Here is a 19,850-nt window from a genome sequence, read left to right on the forward strand (position 1 = left end):
GCTTCTGCTCAATGCAGGTCTGCCAGAATTTCTTTGTGCAGAAGACATCTTCTATCATTATTGGCTTTTTAAATCAACAGCTTAGTACTTTAATTTATTACCATTTGCTATTTAATACTGTATTCAACAATGATTAAACTTACTTAGCAGGACCATAATATCAGTTCAGGGGAAATGTTGATGCTATATCAAAGGTGCAAATATAGTATGGTAGACAGAGTTATGCAGTTTAAAAGTAACCCTGGAATAAAAATACATGAACAAAATTGAGATTTGATAATGTCTCCTCTCTTGACTCCCAAAGGTATGAGAATGACCATAAAATGTGAAATAACTCTACATGTATGTCCTTGACCAACTTCCACATTTTCCACTTTACTGTTCTTGAGACTACTGTTCTTGAGACTAGTATGAACATGCTTTTAGCACAAATGAGGTCCCTCCTAAATTGTTAGCATGCAGAAGTTAGCATGCAGAAGAATAAGTTCCTGCAAGCAAAGCTCTTGAGTTACAGGATTCTTACTGACTTATGATCTGCTAGCACAGGGCACAAAATGGACAATAAAACATCTGAAGTACGAACAGAGCTGCAATCAACGTAGCTGCAAACTGCAAATACTTATTTTGGCTTGGTCAGACATGCAAAAGTGAGTCAAGGCTTACTAGAGGGGTGAGAAGGGGGAAGAATGAGCATGCTCTGCCCCCAAGCCACAGACTTTCACCGGTAAAATAGGTCAAAGGTAGAACAAGTCTTCCAGGCTGAAAGACTCAAGATTAATTCTCAGCATCCTAAATTAAGGAATATTAGGCAGCAACTGTTGAGACAGACCCTTCTGTGCCTGAGACACAGATAAATGCTGAAGCTTTGCAATGTATGGACCTTATAAGGCTAAAGTTACTAACAGTGCGATAGACGTAGATTGAAGTAACTCTGCACAGGATTACACTGTAAATGACCAAGCCACCACCCGGGATTTTTCAGAGATAATGCAAATGTTATCTGTGAAATAATACAAGAAAAGTACATTGCAGAAAACAAACTTTCAAAATTAAAACGCTGATATCAGGAGCTGAAATATATAACTGTAAAAGGAAGTCTCCAAATGGTATTAGATGGTACACACACATTGTTATTACATTTTAATCATAGAATACGGGAAAAACACTTTGGCATAAACATAGCGATACTTGCAAGTCAAACAAAGCTGCTTTTCAATTAGCATTAAATGAAAAATGGAAAGTAACCTGTCACTCATGTTTTCATCCGAGCCCTTTTGTTCCTCATATTCCATTTTATCCTTGTTTGCCTGGTTGATTTCATCATTCTCTATGACTACCCCTTCATCCAAAATTTCTGGTCCTTGCCTACTTGCAGTGAGTTTCCTTTTTTTAACTTTGCTCTTTATTAGTTCTTGATGCTGGCAAGATCTGTTGTCATTGTCCATTTCTTGATCCCTAATATCCTGCTGCTGGGGTAAAGTCAGTGTGTTTGTTACTTCTGAAGGTAGGTCAATTGCCATTCGTTTCACCTTTCGCCTTCTACGCAGAGTCCTATTTCCTAAATTGTCAACTGCTAGATCAGGTTCATGCCATAGAGGCCTTTTACCTCTGAGGTTGTTTAAATTTGAAGATGGCCTGCGTTTTGCAACCAGCAATTGATCATCAGAATCACTATGGTCTTTCTTATTATTGGCATGATTCTCTCTATAATCCTTGTTTGGTTCTTCAAGGCTGGAATCAGAGCCTTCACTCAAACAATGGCCAGTCTCCCATGGGTGATGGGTGTTAAATGAACGTCTTTTTCGGCCCCTTCGCTTTCTGGCCTGACGTTTTAGAAGACAAGAGACGCTGCGCGAGTGATCTCCTGTGTCTGCAAAGCCCCCTCTTGCTTGTTCCGAACTTTCCTCCAGTGCCGAGACCAGATCATGAACTAGTTCCTCCATAGTCTTACTGAAATGCCTGTATTTGGGGAGTGGGAGTGGGGTTGACAAAGAATTTCCAGTTATAAAAAACAGCATGAAAAAATACTTGATTAATAATTAAAATCACAATTAGATATTCTAATTCTAGCAATTTTTTTAAAAAAACCGAAAAGCCCATTTTAGCTAAAACTGTTCTATTTTTGACATTAGGTACAGTAAAAAATTGAATACATAACTTTTGACCTATAGGGTTCACAAATTTGACCTACAGGGTTACTGATGGCAACACGTTCTCCCCATGACAACTGCTCCACAACAATTCTCTATGAACTACACAGAATATAAAAGGAAGAGGTCCATCTTTCCAGACAGAAACATCACTTCTGTTTTCTACAGGAGCCCTGCAAAAACAAACTTGCTCTTCTCCCCTCCAAGTCCTCAGGTACACAGAGGATTTGGGATAGGATACTATTTCTAATTTATACAAAACTTCAGAGAAGATAAGAAGCAGTTTATCCCATCTCCAGTAACTTCTTAGGCCCCGGAGAAATGGCAAGACTGTTTCTCACTTTGAAACCCTGTGGTATGTAAAAACAAGGCTCTACTACCCCCTCTAACACTCTCTGCATGCACCATGGGACTCTAGGAGAGGAGCTGAGTCTCATTTAGTTTTGCTTGGAACTTTTACAGAAGCAGCACAAATCTCTGGCAAGCCAGCATGAGACAGACCACAGCCACCATAATCCTTTGGCATTTGCCAAGGACACAAGAAAGGAATGAGTCAATGATTTCCACAAATAATGGACAATTAGTAAGGCAAGCCAAAGTCCGTGGACACCTGGGCTGCATTCAGACCACACAGCAAGCTGCAATTCAACTCCAGTTATGTGGGACAGATAGTTGCTTTGCTAGCAGCATGCCCTTCGCTTCTTCCACCTCTCTTCTTGCATGAAGTCAGATGTAAAACTTCCCAATTTGATCAAGCTCCAATTCAATCTGACATCCATATGCAGGTGAATACTATAAATAAGCTCCAGTTCACCAAGGCACATGCCTTGCGATACCACAGGAGTTTGATCAGACTGGGATGAATGAATGCAGGGCAATTCACTAAAATAATATCTCACAAGAGAGTTCTTTTATGACTGCATAGATTCCAAGGCAACAGTTTTCTTTTTTTATTTACACGCAACAACAGAGCACAATAATTTTATTGGAAAGGTACCAATTTAGCTAAAGGATTGTAACTGCAACAAACAAACAAAAACCCTTCTAAAAACTTTTAGTAGACAAAAGGGGCACAACTGTGTTGGGAGAAAGATGGCCCCAAAGTATTTCAGATAAATAAACACAGGACTTTATTTCCAGATTCAAGCATTCAGCTGAGTAAGTGTCACTTACAAACTTGTATCGTGGAAGAGAATAGTCAAGCAAGGATTCAACAGATTGTGGGAAGGAATAATTCTATCAGTGTACCATCTTCTGTTTCACCAGCTCCCAGGACAGTCCCTGAAAGTGTATACTTGCATAACTATGGGCTGGCTTAAACAATACTTATTGCCTGTTAGTACCATCACTTCCCTATGCAGATGAACAAACACCTTACAGAACACAGATATTATCACAGCTAGTTTAAAAGCAGCTAGTCTATGATGAGGTTCAACAAGTGTGAGAGCCAGCATGGTGTAGTGGCTGGACTGTACAACAAGGATCTGTGTGACCGAGGTTCAAATCTCGGCTTGGCCATGGAAGATTGCTGGATGACCTCGGGCCAGTCACAGACACTCAGCCTCACCTACCTCACAGGGCTGTTGTAAAAATAAAATGGAGGGGAACAATATAAGCTGCTTTGGGTACTCACTGGAGAGAAAGGTGAAATATTTTTGAAGTAAGTAAGTAAATAAATAAATAAATAAATGTAAGCCAGATACATTACTCAGAGCATACATCATTTTACACATAGCTTCTGGACAGATGACTATATTTCTAAAAAGTATAATATTAACATTTTTGAACTGCCTAATCTACCAGGCACATATACACATCTCACTGTGCCTCAGCCTACCACTTCCAAGCACCTATAGATTTTAAAGAAATTATTTCAGATCTATGCTCTTCTACCCAACTTATGTCTTTCCTCTCTCCATTCCTCTGCTAATGTAAAACTCCATCCTACCTCTCCCGAACAATACCGTACCAATTCTGGCACTAGATTTATCTCTAAAGACCCAACACACTAACCACATCCTTCAACAATCCTAAAGAGAGTAAGGTATTATTATTCTACAACATGGTTTGCCTGATCAAATTAAACCCTGTGGTGACTTAAAACTGGATGTCAAGTTTAATGTTATGCACTTTCACTCAGAAGAAAGTCCTACATTGTTCAATGGGACTTACTTCAAAATAAGCATAGATAAGTTTCCAAGCAAGTGATCTTGCTTACTATTCTTCCAAGTGTTGTACAGAAAGAGCCAAAGAGACAGCTCCAGAAACACAAACCAAGTAAGACCAAACAAAATAATACAGCACTGTGAAGATAAAACATTTTAGGCCATAACCTTCATTCAGCACAGAATGGTTTGCTGACATTAATGGGCACAAGTCAGGGCTAGTATCAGGTAACCCCCTTGGCACACTGGGATCCAAGAGAAAAAACTGAAGCCACCCAACATCTGATCATCTATTGTACATCATTTTACACATAGCTTCTGGACAGATGACTATATTTCTAAAAAGTATAATATTAACATTTTTGAACTGCCTAATCTACCAGGCACATATACACATCTCACTGTGCCTCAGCCTACCACTTCCAAGCACCTATAGATTTTCAAGAAATTATTTCAGATCTATGCTCTTCTACCCAACTTATGTCTTTCCTCTCTCCATTCCTCTGCTAATGTAAAACTCCATCCTACCTCTCCCGAACAATACCGTACCAATTCTGGCACTAGATTTATCTCTAAAGACCCAACACACTAACCACATCCTTCAACAATCCTAAAGAGAGTAAGGTATTATTATTCTACAACATGGTTTGCCTGATCAAATTAAACCCTGTGGTGACTTAAAACTGGATGTCAAATTTAATGTTATGCACTTTCACTCAGAAGAAAGTCCTACATTGTTCAATGGGACTTACTTCAAAATAAGCATAGATAAGTTTCCAAGCAAGTGATCTTGCTTACTATTCTTCCAAGTGTTGTACAGAAAGAGCCAAAGAGACAGCTCCAGAAACACAAACCAAGTAAGACCAAACAAAATAATACAGCACTGTGAAGATAAAACATTTTAGGCCATAACCTTCATTCAGCACAGAATGGTTTGCTGACATTAATGGGCACAAGTCAGGGCTAGTATCAGGTAACCCCCTTGGCACACTGGGATCCAAGAGAAAAAACTGAAGCCACCCAACATCTGATCATCTATTGTTTGTTATGTCTGCAATTGGATGCCCCCCCCCCTTTTGGTATTTTCTACATGCATGTATGTGTGTGTGCATGAGTGTGTATGCACCTGGAAGCCATGGCAACTTCTGGTGACTGATCCCTACTGGGGGCCTGGAGGATATTCAGAGATGTGGCTGAGTAAAGCCTGCCCCCATCTCCCACCTCTGGTATTTCAAGAAGGTCTCCCATCCAAGTACTTGCCAGAGTCGACCCTGCTTAGCTTCTGAGATCTGACGGGATCAGGCTTGCCTGGGCTATCCAGGTCAGGGCTATGGCTTTCATTTTTTTGCTCCTTGTTTCCAGCATGCCAAGGGTGCAACCAGATACTAGCCACACTCTGAAACCAAAGATACTGGATGTCATGTCTTGGCTCCATGCGCCTATGTTGACTTTACAGTACCTGCATCCGATAAGAACCCCAACTAACAAAAAGAATGAAGCATTAAGAACACAGCCTGAGTCTTTTATTTTTCTCCATCTCCTTTTCCTCTTCTTTTTTAAAAAACAAAAACACAACAACACCCAGCCTATGAAGAGTTCCAGAGAACTCAAAAGCTTGCATGCAGTGTCTTGGATACGATGCAATGAAAGCAGAACTGTGCTGTAGGTGATACTTTGCCTGCCTCCACCTCCCGCTGCAATTATTTATGCCCCCTGAGAATGCACCCCATGGGATAGTGGACCCTTAGGAAAATCATGGATGCAGTGAGAGGCAAGAGTAGGCAAAAACTGCCCTCCCCCCTCTTCTGCAAGCAAAAGTCCTTTATGAGACCAGAAAGTTACCTTTCAGTCTCATGTTATCTTGGTTGGTCTTTATAAAAGCTATTCCATGGTTTGTGTTTTGGCACTATGGACCAATGTGATTGCCTACTATTTTTGTCCTAAGAAGAACACTATCTCTAATTTCCAAACATATCAATTCTGCAGTCTCTGATGGTTACATGACCAAATGTTTTAGACTGAACTAAAGGTACTGCTTAGTTGCAAACCAGTCTATTATGTCATAGCAAACAAGTATTATGAATATTTGCTCAGGAAACATATGAATTTCTGCCCACCTCAAATGCTTAATGCAACATATGGTGAAAAACAAGCCTAGAGCATGAGGACCATTCTGTGGATTCCTCATTCATTTCCTGCCTAGTTTTTGTTTACTTCACACTGCAGCCTGTAAACAAGTAATCAGGTGCAACAGGATGTGCGGATCAATAATATATGCATGTTACACATTTAATGTTGCTTAACATTTTTTACTGATATTTCTGTTTTAGGACTAGTACATTTTGTGATAATATATTGGCACAAGCAAGGATACTGTTGGACATATCACAGGCATACACAAAGTACTGAAGCCCTTTCCTCTGCCATGATATCCCTTTGGGAAGTCTTGACCAGCTTCATCCATGCAATTTCACAGCTAGAGCAACAGCCTAATTCCCAATCTTATTTGTTTTTGTCTAGCACAGCAGACTACAGGTTAAGGCAGGGGTGTCGAATTCACTGGAAATGTGTTATTTAAAGTTTAAAAAATATTTAATTGTGTTTGTCTGTGTCCTTAATAAAGTTTTTATCACTGCCACCTGGCATTACCTTTTACGACACACAAGGTCTCATTTATGTCAGAGCCAGCCCTCATAACAAATGAGTTTGACACCCTGGGTTAAGGTATACAACACTTTTTGTAGGAACTGAAATGAAAATCACTGACATTACTGTAGTAACAGATGGACACTTATCATATGGGCATTGTTTAATAATATATCTGTTCATGACACTGGTAAGCATCTGGGATCAAAATGTCTGTACATTTGTTTAATATATCTGTTCATGACATATGTAAGCATCTGGGATCAAAATGTCTGTACAGTATAGCTATACAATGACACAAGCTTCACTGTGTTCCTGATTTTTCATGGCAGTGGAAGTGCTGTAATAGAGGTATTTCCTTTTCCCATTAAACAGGTAAAAAGGTAAAGGTAAAGGTAAAGGTTCCCTTGCTCGAAAGTCAGTCGAATCCGACTCTAGGATTGCGGTGCTCATCTCCGTTTCAAAGCCGAAGAGCCAGCGCCGTCCGAAGACATTTCCGTGGTCATGTGGCCGGCATGACTAAACACCGAGGCGCACGGAACGCTGCTACCTTCCCACCGAAGTGGTACCTATTTATCTACCTGCAATTTCTTGGTTTCAAACTGCTAGGTTGGCAGGAGCTGGAACTAGAGACGGGAGCTCACTCCGTCATGCGGCACACTCGGGTCTCGAACTGCTGAACTACCGACCTTCCACAGCCTGCAGCTCAGCCTCTTAACCACTTGAGCCACCGCAGCTCCATTAAACAGGTAGAAGAGCAAAATGTGAAGAAGAGAAATTTCTTCCTTCCAAGGTTAGAAAAGCCTCAGAACAACAAAAGAAATGCAGTGCTGGCTGATGATAAAGAGGGAGAAAATACAAGATATTTACATATTCTGAGTATCTGAAAGGCATCCCCATCCTTATTACTTACACTCCTGGAGCTATGAGAAAGATAAATATTTCCATGCCCAAGAATCATGGGATAGGGATGCAACCTAACAGAGAGTGACAGGATACAAGTGAATAACTTGCTTTCATACTATGATCTAGTTGTATGTGCTGGTCTTCAGGTGGCCATCATGGTTAAACCAGTGTAGGGGTGAGGTACAGTTATTATCAGCCTCTGCAGTCCACTCCACAATAGTTCTTTGTGGACATATCACACTGTCAGTGCTTTATGTTGCAGCTCTTATTTCCATCCACATGCCCTCTTCCACATTTCTCTTTCCACAATCCTAGGCCATAAACTTTGACTCCCTGGTTGCATTCACCATGGACTATTTATTTATTTATTATTTCTATTTATACCCTGCCCTCCCTGCTGGCAGGCTCAGACTACATGGAATTCATTTTTTATTCACTGTCACCCTTGATTTCATTTGGGAAAAGCAAGATACAATAGTTTAAATAAATAAGTTAAAGAAAACCTTGTTTGTTTACAAATATTCCTGACTTTGGTTGATATTATATCATTTTATTCTGTTAATAGTTCATATATTGTTTTAGTTTCCCTTCTGTGCTTTTTTGTGATTTTTTGTATAGAAAGGTGGCAAAATTTAGAAACAATTTTAACTATAATCACAGAAATCTTTGCCCCTCTGCCTACCCTGCACTGAGGAATATATTTCAACTACGTTACTGCTTACAGCAGAAAATGCTAAGCATTCCCTCTCCTTGCAAGATCTACTGCTCTTACAAATCCTACATTTTCACAATAAAATACAATTATTCATTCTTCACCCATTTCTATCCTGATCCAGTTATATTTTATTCCTCCCCCTGCTTTCCTGCTTATAGCTGTTAAATATGTCAATGCACAGCAAAAGGCAAAATAAAAAAATATATATAATTTCAGTTGCTGCTACTAATCATGCTCCCACAAACACAGCATGCTCAGTAGAAAGGCTCTCCTAGGCAGACAGCACAAGTAATACCGAAAAGGCCAACCTTGTGATGAAAAGGTGCTGCTGATTCCCACCTAAGAGCATCCCCCCCCCTTCACAGCCACACTCGTTCCACACATACCCACAAGCCTTCCAACAACATACACAGAAGGCACCTAGCCCCAGAAACCTCTTCCTACCTGTCCCAAGGGATCTACACTCCCATTGCACCCTGAAGGGCCTACCTGCCTCTACTGGTGCCATTCTCCTCCCTGGTCTTAACCTGCTGCAGCCTCTGGGGGCTTCATTTCTTTTTAAACCCACCTCTTCATTTTATCACTAGAGCGCTTACAGACAGGGTTGCCGGCATTTCAACCAGCCCCTGAATCTGGCCTCAGGAAGCAGCTTGATGGGCACCCATTAGGTGCTAATAACGATGCATCATCTGCACGCTGTAGTTTCCCCGGGTGACTACTAAAGAACGTCTTTTTCTTTTCTTCGTCATCTGGAAACCCACTGGCTGAGCCGGTTTGTCCCTCAGCCTTTCATGTGTAGAAGGGCTCAATCCGAAGCCCTCCCCCGCCCAGTGGGCCCGGGCCTTCCCTTTTCCTGCCACCCTCTCCCTTCTCTCCCCGCCCCTCACCAGCTCTTCCTGGCGGCCGGAGGTCTACTCGGGTTGGGCTCAGCCACCCGGAACATGTACCCGGCCCCAGCCGTCGGCCGCTCCCTGAGGAGACGGGTGCCGCTTCGCAGAGATTCGGGAAGGCGACAGTCCACCGGACCACTCTCCGGCGGCGGCGGAGCCTTTCACACCCCCATGTTGGTATCCCGGAAGCAGCCGAGACGCTGGAAGGAAACACGGCTCGACCATTGCTAGCAGGAACGGGAAGCGGCAGCACCACAGAGATTTCTTCGGAAGACTTATTGCGCCTCCGGCCTCATTCGTCTCCCCAACCCCTGGGCGTGTTCGGCTTCCTCTCCTTCCTCCCCGTGAACGAGAACACGTGAGAGAGGATACATTCCGTGCTCCCCCGGTCCCGGCTCGTGTGGTACAGCCCGGTTGCTATGACGACAGCTTGTATACCATCCATGGGAGCCGGAGGGGCGGGGGGAAGATGGCCACCTTGGTCAGGCTGCAAGGGAGGTTGCCTGGCTTCAAGGAGGAGTTTTTCCAGAGGAACAGGTAACTGCGACCCCCACAGCTCTTGTAGTCTCTTAAGGGCCTGATCGTCCGCACAGCACGCATGTCCTGGGACGATCTTCCCGTCGGGCTGTCTTTATGTTACTGATAGCAGTGTTTCAAAACTTTTGTTTGTTTGTTTGTTAAGGAATTTCACTGCAGTGGGGAGGTGGCAGGAAAGGAGTTCAAAAGGGCACTTCTAAGCCATGTAAGCAGACTCTTTTATCCAGTTAAAGTAATATAAGAAAGCAATAGCTAAATGTGCATGTAAAGGAACACGTAAATGTACTTAATATGCAGTATGCTTTATTTATATTATTTATAATCCACCTTTCTTAGAGGGACTCAGTGTGGATTACATGTCGTGAGTCAGTACAATCAACAAAATGAGGCATTCGGTAAGCAATGGACTAGGGTTGTAGATGTCTGGATCCACCAGATTTCTACAAGAAAGAACTGAAGCATAGCACAAGTGTTAACATGACACATAAGTGGTGCAAAAATTACATAATGGGATCCTACTTACAGTAAACTTGCATAGAATGCCATGGCTTGACTGTTATCAGGAAATAGATGGAGCATGCAGACACTCCATTGGCTGTCCATCTGTTCTAGAGCTCAGTTTAAGGTATTGGCTATCACATACAAACATGTTTCTGGTCCCTCTTATCTGTGGAACCACTTCTCCTCGTATGTCAGCAGGCGCTTCTGTTGGTGCCATCTTGCAAATGGTCAAAATCAATAACTGCCCATGCAAGTGCTTTCTCTGTTGGGGTTCCCAACTTATGGAATGGCCTGCCTGAGGAGGTCAGGAAAGCTCACACTCTCCTGGCTTTCTGCAGACAATGAAAAATTGAATTACTCAAGAAGGTTTTTCTGCAGAGGTACTAGGGTTGCACTGTACAAAATGGTGCACAAAAGTTACTTGAATAAATGATTAGGAACTGCGGTCTATTCTGTTGAATTAAGAGTGGTGGTGGAGGGACTGGAGTTTATTGGGGGGGGGCAGGGCAAAGAAGGAAATGGGTCTGGGACTTCAGAGCAAGGAGAAGTACAACTAGATTTATTTCTAGAATGCTTCCCTTTCCAGGCACCCCTGTTCTATCTGTCCTTATTTGAAAAATGCATTTGATGGAGCTCTCTTGAGGAGAGCATTGGGCATTTATTGATGTTCTTATTTCATTTTCATGATGCCTTTCTTACAGGGAAGCAAATAGCTCCTCAAGGTGGGCAAAGGGGGAGAAAGGTGAAATGTGAAAAAGCCATAGTGTAGCTTTCATCACCTCATAGGGCAAAGTAACCTTTAACAAAGGGGTGTTAAACTCATTTGTTATGAGGGTCAGAACTGAAATAAATGGGACCTTTTTGGGCCAGGCCGCGTGCATCATAAAATGTAACACTGGGTAGCAGAGATATAAACTTTATAAAGGCCACAGACAAACACAATTAAATATATTATTTTTTTACTTAAAATACAAACATGCTTAAAACATTAACATTCTTGCAATATTTTGTTGCTGATGCCCCTGTGCTGCCTGGTGGGGAGTCTACAAAACTAAACTGGAATGTTTGTCTACAAAACTTTACTCTTCCCCAGAAAAATAACTACAGCTCCTATGAGGCAAGCAGGAATACAGTGAAGAGGAGGGGGAGGGGGAGGCGGACCCAGTTGCACCCAGACGAACCATGGCATAACCAGCCCAACAAAACAAACACACACACAGTAGCAAGGCACAGGAAAGCTCATACCTTGAAGGAAACTTTGTCAGTCAGATGCCACTGGACTCAAACTTTGTTTTGCACACACAGAGATGTGCGGTAGCCAGGTGAGGGGGAGAGGGAGGGGAGATGGAAGCAGACCCAGTTGCACCTGGGAGAACTGGAGCATAAGGACCCCAACAGAACGCACACAGAAAGAGAGAAACAAGGCACAGGAGAGCTCACATCTTGACTCAAACATTGGACTCAAACATTGCTTTGCACACACAGAGACGCCCACACAGTAGCCAGGCGAGGGGAAGAGGGAGGGGAGGTAGAAGCAGACCCAGCTGCACCCAGGAGAACTACTGCAGAACAAGCCCAGCAGAACATACACACACTGTAGGAAGGCCCAGGAAAGTTCATACCTTGAAGAAAACATTGGCTGCGGTCACACGCAACATTAGCCACGCAAGAGATACGGAAGACAAGCGGAGTTTCCGGTCGCGATCTCACCAGCACATCTGGGAAGCGTAGTGCTTCCGTGGCACAACTGAGGCTTCCTGCCGAAAAAGCGCAGCAAAAAACTAGTACCTTGGAGGTACTAGTTTCCAGAAACTGCGGGGCAAGGGTGGGCGTCTGATCGCGTTTCCGGTGGTATCCGGCGCCCGCCCATGTCCCCTTGCGGAAAAGGGTTTTTTTCCCCCCACGTCTCCGTGGATGCGCACACGCACCCAACGGAGCATGCACATTCGTAGTGTACACAAAAAAAGAAAACCAGTTCGCCGCGCCGCGCGCTTCTTCATTGCGCGCAGGCGTGTGTTGTGATCGGCACCTCTCCCTTGCCATGGAACCTCCACAGTACCTCCACAGAACCTCCACAGTAGGTCTGATCGCTTTACTGCATGTTAGTTTGCCCCGGGGCAAACAGCCACACTTCTCCTCTGCAGTTTCCTGCCCGTGTGGCAGGGGCCGATGTTGGTCTTAAGGTGCCACTAGATTCAAAGTTTGCTTCACACTCACACAGACGTGCAGTAGCAAGGTGAGGGGAGAGGCAGACCCAAGCAGTGAGGGAGCGGGATTTGCGTGCGGAAAGACAGGAGGGGTATTTAGCCCCATCCAGTTCATTCAAGTTAGGAAAAGAGAGCCCCAAAGTGCATGCTGCCTATGGTAGCTGAAACAGTGGTTCCCTCCACTTCTCTTCCTCTGACCACTTGCTTGTGGGCCAGATTAAAGCCCTGGGAGGGCTGGTTCTGGCCCTTGGGCTGTAGGTTTGACAGCCGTGCTTTAACACATATCCTGTTTTCTTAAACATAGCAGATGGTGATTCTTCTTATGCTAGTAGTGTACAATAGATAAGGTAGTAATATTCTTTAAAGTATTTCTATTGGTTTAGGTTTGATGTAGTACTGAGTTGTCATTATGTAATTGGCATAAAAGTTCTGCAAGATCCTGATTTCAGTTTTGCCTATATATGCTTTTGCTTTTGTCTGTAAAGTTGTCAGTATCTTGAATTTTCTTAGGACTAGATTCCTTGATTATGATCAGTAAATAAAAGAAAAGAGTTTCTACTCCAGTTATTGGTAGTAGTTTGGACCCCTTCTTTGAATCCATCTAAAATTAGTGATTTCTCCATCAGGTGGATGAAAAGAGCACTTTACTGGCGGTGGGAGGGGGATTTTTAGTTTGCTGTCCTTGAGCTGCCTGTCCTTAGCTTGGCTAAGGTTCACACTTAGCACGTGAACTCAGGAGGAGAAGAGCTGGAGGCAGTGCAAGCTGGGGAGCAGCTATATAAAATGATGTTCTCACTGTCAAGGGATTCTTTGGGGGAAAATGCCATTCTACTGCCTCCCCAGTCTGAAAACACACACAAGCAATAGGAAGTGAATGCACAGTGCTTCCTTGGCCATGGTATAAATTCAGGTAGTACAAGGAATATTTGAAAGGTGTACTCGTTCCGTATGTTCTTGGGATTTTCTACCTCCATCTCTGTAGACTCTCTCTTTTTATCAAATGGCCGCATTGGACAAGGGAGGTAACTTCTAAGAGATGCAATAGCTCACAGTGGAGAATGTTCTTACTGTACAGTGATCGCTCTCCCGTCTTGGGCAATAGATAGAAGGCAGCCTGTCGTTTTCATATAAGAGTGATACTTTTTGACAGGAAGGATGTGTAAAAACATATGTTACTGGTAACAAGAATCACACTGAATGATTACTAGGGTGTGGTCACACACACAAGATAAATTGGGGGGGAAGCGAGGCTATTCCCTCCGGAGGAATTTGACCCGCAGTTGTGAGATCACACAGTCCTTTGAAGCTGTGGGGGCAGCCACTGCATGCTCAGACACAACCACGGGTGAGTCAGGTCCCCCCCCCCGTTTGTTTCCGATTCCCTTAAATAGGGAATCGATGGATTGCATCTCAGCACCGAGGGCTCCCTATGGAGTGTGCGATGATGTGCATACTGAGAAGGGAGTAAAAAACAACGGCACGGAGTCGGGATGGCCTGATCAGACCATCCCGACGCCATGAGTGCACTGGAGCAATCAGACAGGGGAAAGTCTGTCCGTGGCCCATAGCAACCTGTTTGCTACTGGACTTTCCCCGGTGTCTCTGCGGCGGAGCAAAATGGGTTGCCGACGGGTGCGGGGTGCTTTCCAGATGTTCGTGTCTGATTGCACCCTTTAAATCCACCCAGCATTCGCACCTATGGTGCGGCTAATTGTGCATGTGATCTCGCCCCTAGAATACTTTCTTTCTGAAGGGCAATGGAAATGCACTGAGATTTCTAAATGAAAACAGAGGTACGCAGTTTCTCAAAAGGTTCATAGGCAGCTAAAGATGATGAGTTGCTAATTCAGTGATTGTAAAAGACCACCTAAATGCTTCACATTTTGAATAACTGTAGACATGCACATATATTTGTAAATAAGGTAAAGATTACTAAGGCACTATAAGTTTCCAGTGCTTTCTTATCCAAAGGAAACAGATCCAATAACACTGCTTTTAGAACTCCTGGACACTCAGGGGAATTCAGAAAAAGTATTCTACTTCCAAATGACCTGAGGAACACATTGGTACGCTTTGGAATATTGACATAATATTTAGAAATATATATTTAGAATGTTTGTATTCTACCTTTCTCCAAAACTGAACTCAGGTCAGGTCATGAAATCCCTAAGGGCATACTGGGAATCTCCCTAAAGCTATTTGAGATGCCTTGCTAATAGTCCTTACCCCATCCCATATACACTCAATTCCCCTGCGAGTGCACTGTCCTTGTTAATGGCCATAACAGTATTTGTTCTGACTGTATTCTGTAATCTTTAAGAAACGGCAATGACAGTGGTCATAGGAATATCTTGAAAGTCCCCAGTCCTCCTAGAAAGGTACTAATATTCTCATTGGTCATATAAATTGGATTGGGATTTATTCATTTGTTTATTTAAACATTTATAATTTGCCTTAGAATTAATTCAGATCCTCAGTACAACTAACCAAATCAGTTAAAAATCTAGAGTAAAATTACTAAAAAAACAACAAGCAAACACACAACAGCACAGTGAAGAATACCAACAGAACATTATCAGGACAACAGAAGCAAAATGGCATTGCCATTTGAAACAGCAGCACAGCTCTAAACGCCTCCTGAACATTTTTAGCAGGCATCTACAAAGCAACAGGGTATTAGGCAATCTTTCCTAGGGGAGGGATTTTGTCTTTCTGTTGCACCCTCTCACAAGTAAACCCGCTTTTACTTGGGACAGCTGAGGATCTAAATGTGTGGTAGGTTCGTATGGAAGAAGGTAGCCCTTCTTGAGCCTTTCTCCCCAGTGTGGACCCACAGTAGTTTATGTATTTCCCCTTTTCTCCATTTTATCCTCACAACAACTCTGTAAGGCAGGTTAGGGTGAGACTGTGTGAATGGCCCAAGGTCACCCAGCAAACTTCTGTGGTAGAATGAGGATTTATGGCTTTAAGGGTTAAAACTAATACTTTAAAATGGCCCTGGAAACCAACTGCAAGCCAATGCAGTTATTACAGAATTAGCATTATATGTTTCAAATGACGTGTTCCAGTTGACATCCTCATAATTGTATTCTGAACTCTTTTTGTTTCTGGATGCTCTTCAAAGGGAGGCCCATATGGAGTGCTTTAATATATTTTAATTTGGTCATTTCTAGGAAATGGATTACTGTGGTTAGACTATTATTGCTTCCATTCAATACAGTGGTAATAAGCAAACATCAGTGGCCCTCCTTAATGAGTTGTTGACAGGCTAAGCTTGTTTCAAATTTCTGGAGGAAGCATATGATAGACATCTGGCAAATACATTGCTTATTTATTGTGTTATTTGATTTCTTAAGGTTCATGCAAGAGCATGGATTTATTAAGTCAAAATAATTTTTGTGATTGTTCTGCACTTAGATGTACTTGATCATAATTTTGATTCTATTATATCTGTATTTTAAAGTTTTTAGATCCTTATTTATAATTTTAGATGCCATTATATTTTATAATTTTACTGCTCCCTTAACTGTATTTACTTGTCTTCTATTATACTGGTCTATGACCGTAATAAACTTGATTGATAGATGTACTTGATCAAATTACAAAGTTATTTCTTGTGTTTTCAGATGTGTAGATGAATATCGAAAAATAGAATATTATGCTGCAGTAAAGATTCAGAGCTGGTTTCGGGGATGCAAAGTCAGGGCATACATCAGGTAACTTGATTTGCAGACAGAGCCTAATGTATTCCAAGAAGTAAAAATACTTCAGATTACAGCAAATGATACTGGTGCATCTCAGGCCAGTCCTGGTCTCACTGCCTGGCTTGACTGAAAACACAAGATGCAAGCCATGGGACCCTTGAGCTGTGGTCCTTTGGCTCTTGTCTGTGGCCACACCCAAGATTTATAAGGTACCTGAGACAGGAAGGGAAAAAAAATCCTGAGCAAAGATGTTACACAGTTGGTAAAGATGTTCTTCTTACAATTGATTTATGGGATATCTGTGCCACCTTGTCAGAGTCCTGCTTGACACAGCTTACAATTAAAATGTTATCAATATGACGACAAACCATTAAAACAAGCACAGAAACAAACAGCGTAAAACAGGCTAGAAGCAGACCATTAAAAAGCTGGAGAGATAAAAGCTATGATTAATAGCTTGAGTACAAAGATACATTTTGTGCCTCTGCCTTAAAGACAATAAAGTGGGCAGCAGGTGAGCCTCAAGGGGCAAGGTGTTCCATAGATGAGGTGCCACCACAGAAAATACCCTGTCTGTATTCCCCATTCACCTCATCGCTGAAGTTGGGGGCAAAGAGAGCAGAGCTTGACAGGCCAGTCTTAACTGGCAGTATGGATAGTAAAGGAGGAGATGGTCCATCAGCTACTCTGGGCCCAAGCCATATAGAGCCAAAGGTAAGAACTAGCAGTTTGACTTGTGCCTGGAAACAGATGGGTACCCAGTGTTGGTCCTGCAGCACAGGGGTGATAAGATCTCTGAAACTAACCCCCGACAATAGCCTGACTGTCACATTTTCAACCAGTTGAAGGTTCTGGACTGTTTTCAACATAGCAGCATGTACAGCATATCATTATTGCTTTAATTTTTTTTATTTTCTTAATTTATACTCCATCTTTCTTGCTGAGACTCATGGCAGAGTACAGAATATAAAAGTCAGACAACAAAGAACTCTAATTAACAGTGCAGTAAGATTAGGATTACCGAATTGGACAACAATGCAAACAAAAGGAAAATAACTGCTTAAGGCATGACATATCATAACACAGAAAGTGGGGTAACAAAGGCAGTAGACAGTGCAATAAAAGGAAGGTGAAACATACAAAAAACATTGCAACAGACTTTGAACCTAGATCTTATGAAGCAAGCTCCTCTGCTGGTCCATTATACTGCAGTCCTAATTCCTTTACAAAAATGTCCTCCTGAACATTCCTGTTTTGCATTCTGTGGAGTGATAAATGCATGGCAGCCTTCCTGGCCTCCTCAGGCAGGCCATTCCACAGGGTGGGATACACTACAGAGAATGCACGAAATGTGTGGTTGCTGATCTTACCCATTTGCAGGGTGGCACTTTCAGAAGATTTTGTTCACATAAGTGAACTGTGATGGCAGAGCATAGCAGGAGAGGCAATCCTGTAGGCAGGGCTGTAGCTAGGCAGGGGCGGTGAGAGCAGTGCTCCTTCCCAAATCTGCAATGCCCCCACCCCAGGAGGATGCCAGACCCACCCACCATACTTGCTTTGATAGGAAGGAAAAGCTGGCTGCCAGGAATGGCAACAGCAAGAGGGATCTGGACTCTGGGGCCCTGGGTGGGGGCTTTGCAAGGCGAAGCAGCGGCATGGAGACCTGGAAGCGCCTCAGGAGCCAAGGCTGGGAAGAAGGGCTGCACCGCGCTGTGGGGGCGTGTGTGGATCGCATCCTCAGACTTCCAGGGCTGCTGTCCTGCTGGTGCCTCGGCGAGGTGGTTGCCACCCCGTCCAGCCCGGCAGCGAGAGCAGTGTGGACCGTCTTGGGAGGCTGCTCCTTAAGCTTGCACCACCTCCGGCCATCTTTCTCCAGGCTTTGCAGGTGGCCACTGAAGTAGGCTGTTGCCCATCCCTTCCCCAACAAGCCTCCTAGAGGCCTTCCATGCTCTCTGGCCTCCTCCAAGAGGGGCCGTTCAGATCGACTCCCCCTGGGAAGGGAGGGGTGCTTTCCAGTTGGGTCCGCAGTGGCAGCCAGCCCCTCTCCCCAACCCTTGAGTCTCTGAATCACAGAGAGCGGCTTTTACATTCAGCCAAGCTTCAAATCAGGCACTTTTGTCATCTGTTTTCTTCGTCCGCTTCTGTCTGCACAGCCTGCAAGCCTGGCTCCAGAAAGCCACGCAGGTGGCCCCAGAGTGAGGTGAGAGGGCGCCTGCAGTGGTGGCCAGCTTGAAGGAACAGAGCAAGTGGGGGCCTGCAAAGTGTGACGTGCCCAGCAATGAAGCCCGTTGACTGGTGGAAAGAGGTTGGGGCTGCTTGAGTCACATTTTATTATTATTTATTATTTTTGTGACATCATGCCCCCCATTGCCCCCCACTGAAAATCATCTAGCTATGGGGCTGCCTGTAGGTATGGACCCAAGGCCAGAACTTCGAAATGAATCCAGTAACTGGTCAGTCATCAGTGAAGTGATTGCTAAACGGTTGTAACATGCATGTTCTACCTAGCACTTGATAGCAACTGAGCTGTGGTGGAGCCAGTTTGGTGTAGTGGTTAAGTGTGCGGTCTCTAATCTGGGAGAACCAGGTTTGATTCCCCACTCCTTCACTTGCACCTGCTGATGTGACCTTGGGTCAGTCACAAGCTCTGGCACAGCTGTCCTTGAAAAAGAGCAGTTTGTGTCAGAGTTCTCTCAGCCCCACCCACCTCACGGGGTGTCTGTTGTGGGGAGGGGAAGGGAGAGGAGTTTGTAAGCCGCTCTGAGACTCCAAGTGAAGGGCGGGGTATAAATCCAATCTCTTCTCCTCTTCTTCTTCTCTTCTTCTGTACCAACTGAAGTTACAAGTTGCATCTATAGTGCATTGCAATAATTTAGCCTCAGGGTAACCATAGTATAGATCCATGTGGTCAGATCAGCGAAGTCAAGGAAGCAGGCCACATTCTAAACAAAATGAAGCTGGAAGAATACTGTGATGCTGGTACAAAAAAAGGTGATCTAACTTGGATGTGATCAGAGCATGGACCGCTGTGGCCAAATTGAACAACCACTGAATTTGCTATACTTTTTGGATATTCTTCTAAATATACTGCGTTTTTTGGGACCCACTTGTCAGTTAACACCAAGCTATAGTCTCCCTCCTGAACATCAAATGCAGAAATCTCACATCAGTTAACACTGAACAAGTATATATTTTTCATGTTCGATGTTTATAAATAATGAGCAATAAACTGTATTTCATGGCCAGTTTGCGTATTACAGAGAAGCAAACACAAATTTGCCAGTAAGTCTTCCAAGGCCTCATGTTACATTTCAACATGTTCTTCCTCCTTCCTCCTGTAAGCCACCTGTGGGAAAATCAGGAGTCACTCTTGCGGGTCCTGAACAACAAAGAGTTGCCAACAACATGAAGAAAAAGTATCCTGTCCCT

The 19,850-nt window shown here is 43.4% G+C and overlaps 2 protein-coding genes across 2 annotated transcripts in view; one reads left to right on the forward strand and one right to left on the reverse strand.

The window, feature by feature from the left end:
* The window catches only part of GPATCH2 (G-patch domain containing 2), a 158,400-nt gene extending 148,757 nt beyond the window's left edge, over positions 1 to 9,643 (reverse strand). Inside the window, exons 1-2 of the mRNA XM_015405928.1 lie at positions 9,470 to 9,643; positions 1,246 to 1,959 (exon numbers count right to left, since the gene is read on the reverse strand). Coding sequence (XP_015261414.1) covers positions 1,246 to 1,959; positions 9,470 to 9,525 — 770 coding nt within the window. The 5' untranslated portion in view covers positions 9,526 to 9,643. The remainder of the gene's footprint in view (positions 1 to 1,245; positions 1,960 to 9,469) is intronic.
* SPATA17 (spermatogenesis associated 17) overlaps positions 9,524 to 19,850 on the forward strand; it is a gene marked incomplete at its 3' end in the record, with an annotated part of 121,462 nt that continues 111,135 nt past the window's right edge. The window contains 4 exon segments of the mRNA XM_015405926.1: positions 9,524 to 9,645; positions 9,840 to 9,925; positions 9,928 to 10,009; positions 16,344 to 16,433. Coding sequence (XP_015261412.1) covers positions 9,524 to 9,645; positions 9,840 to 9,925; positions 9,928 to 10,009; positions 16,344 to 16,433 — 380 coding nt within the window.

Source organism: Gekko japonicus, unplaced genomic scaffold, assembly GCF_001447785.1.
Source record: "Gekko japonicus isolate JY-2015 unplaced genomic scaffold, Gekko_japonicus_V1.1 scaffold279, whole genome shotgun sequence".
Classification (NCBI taxonomy): Eukaryota; Metazoa; Chordata; class Lepidosauria; order Squamata; family Gekkonidae; genus Gekko; species Gekko japonicus.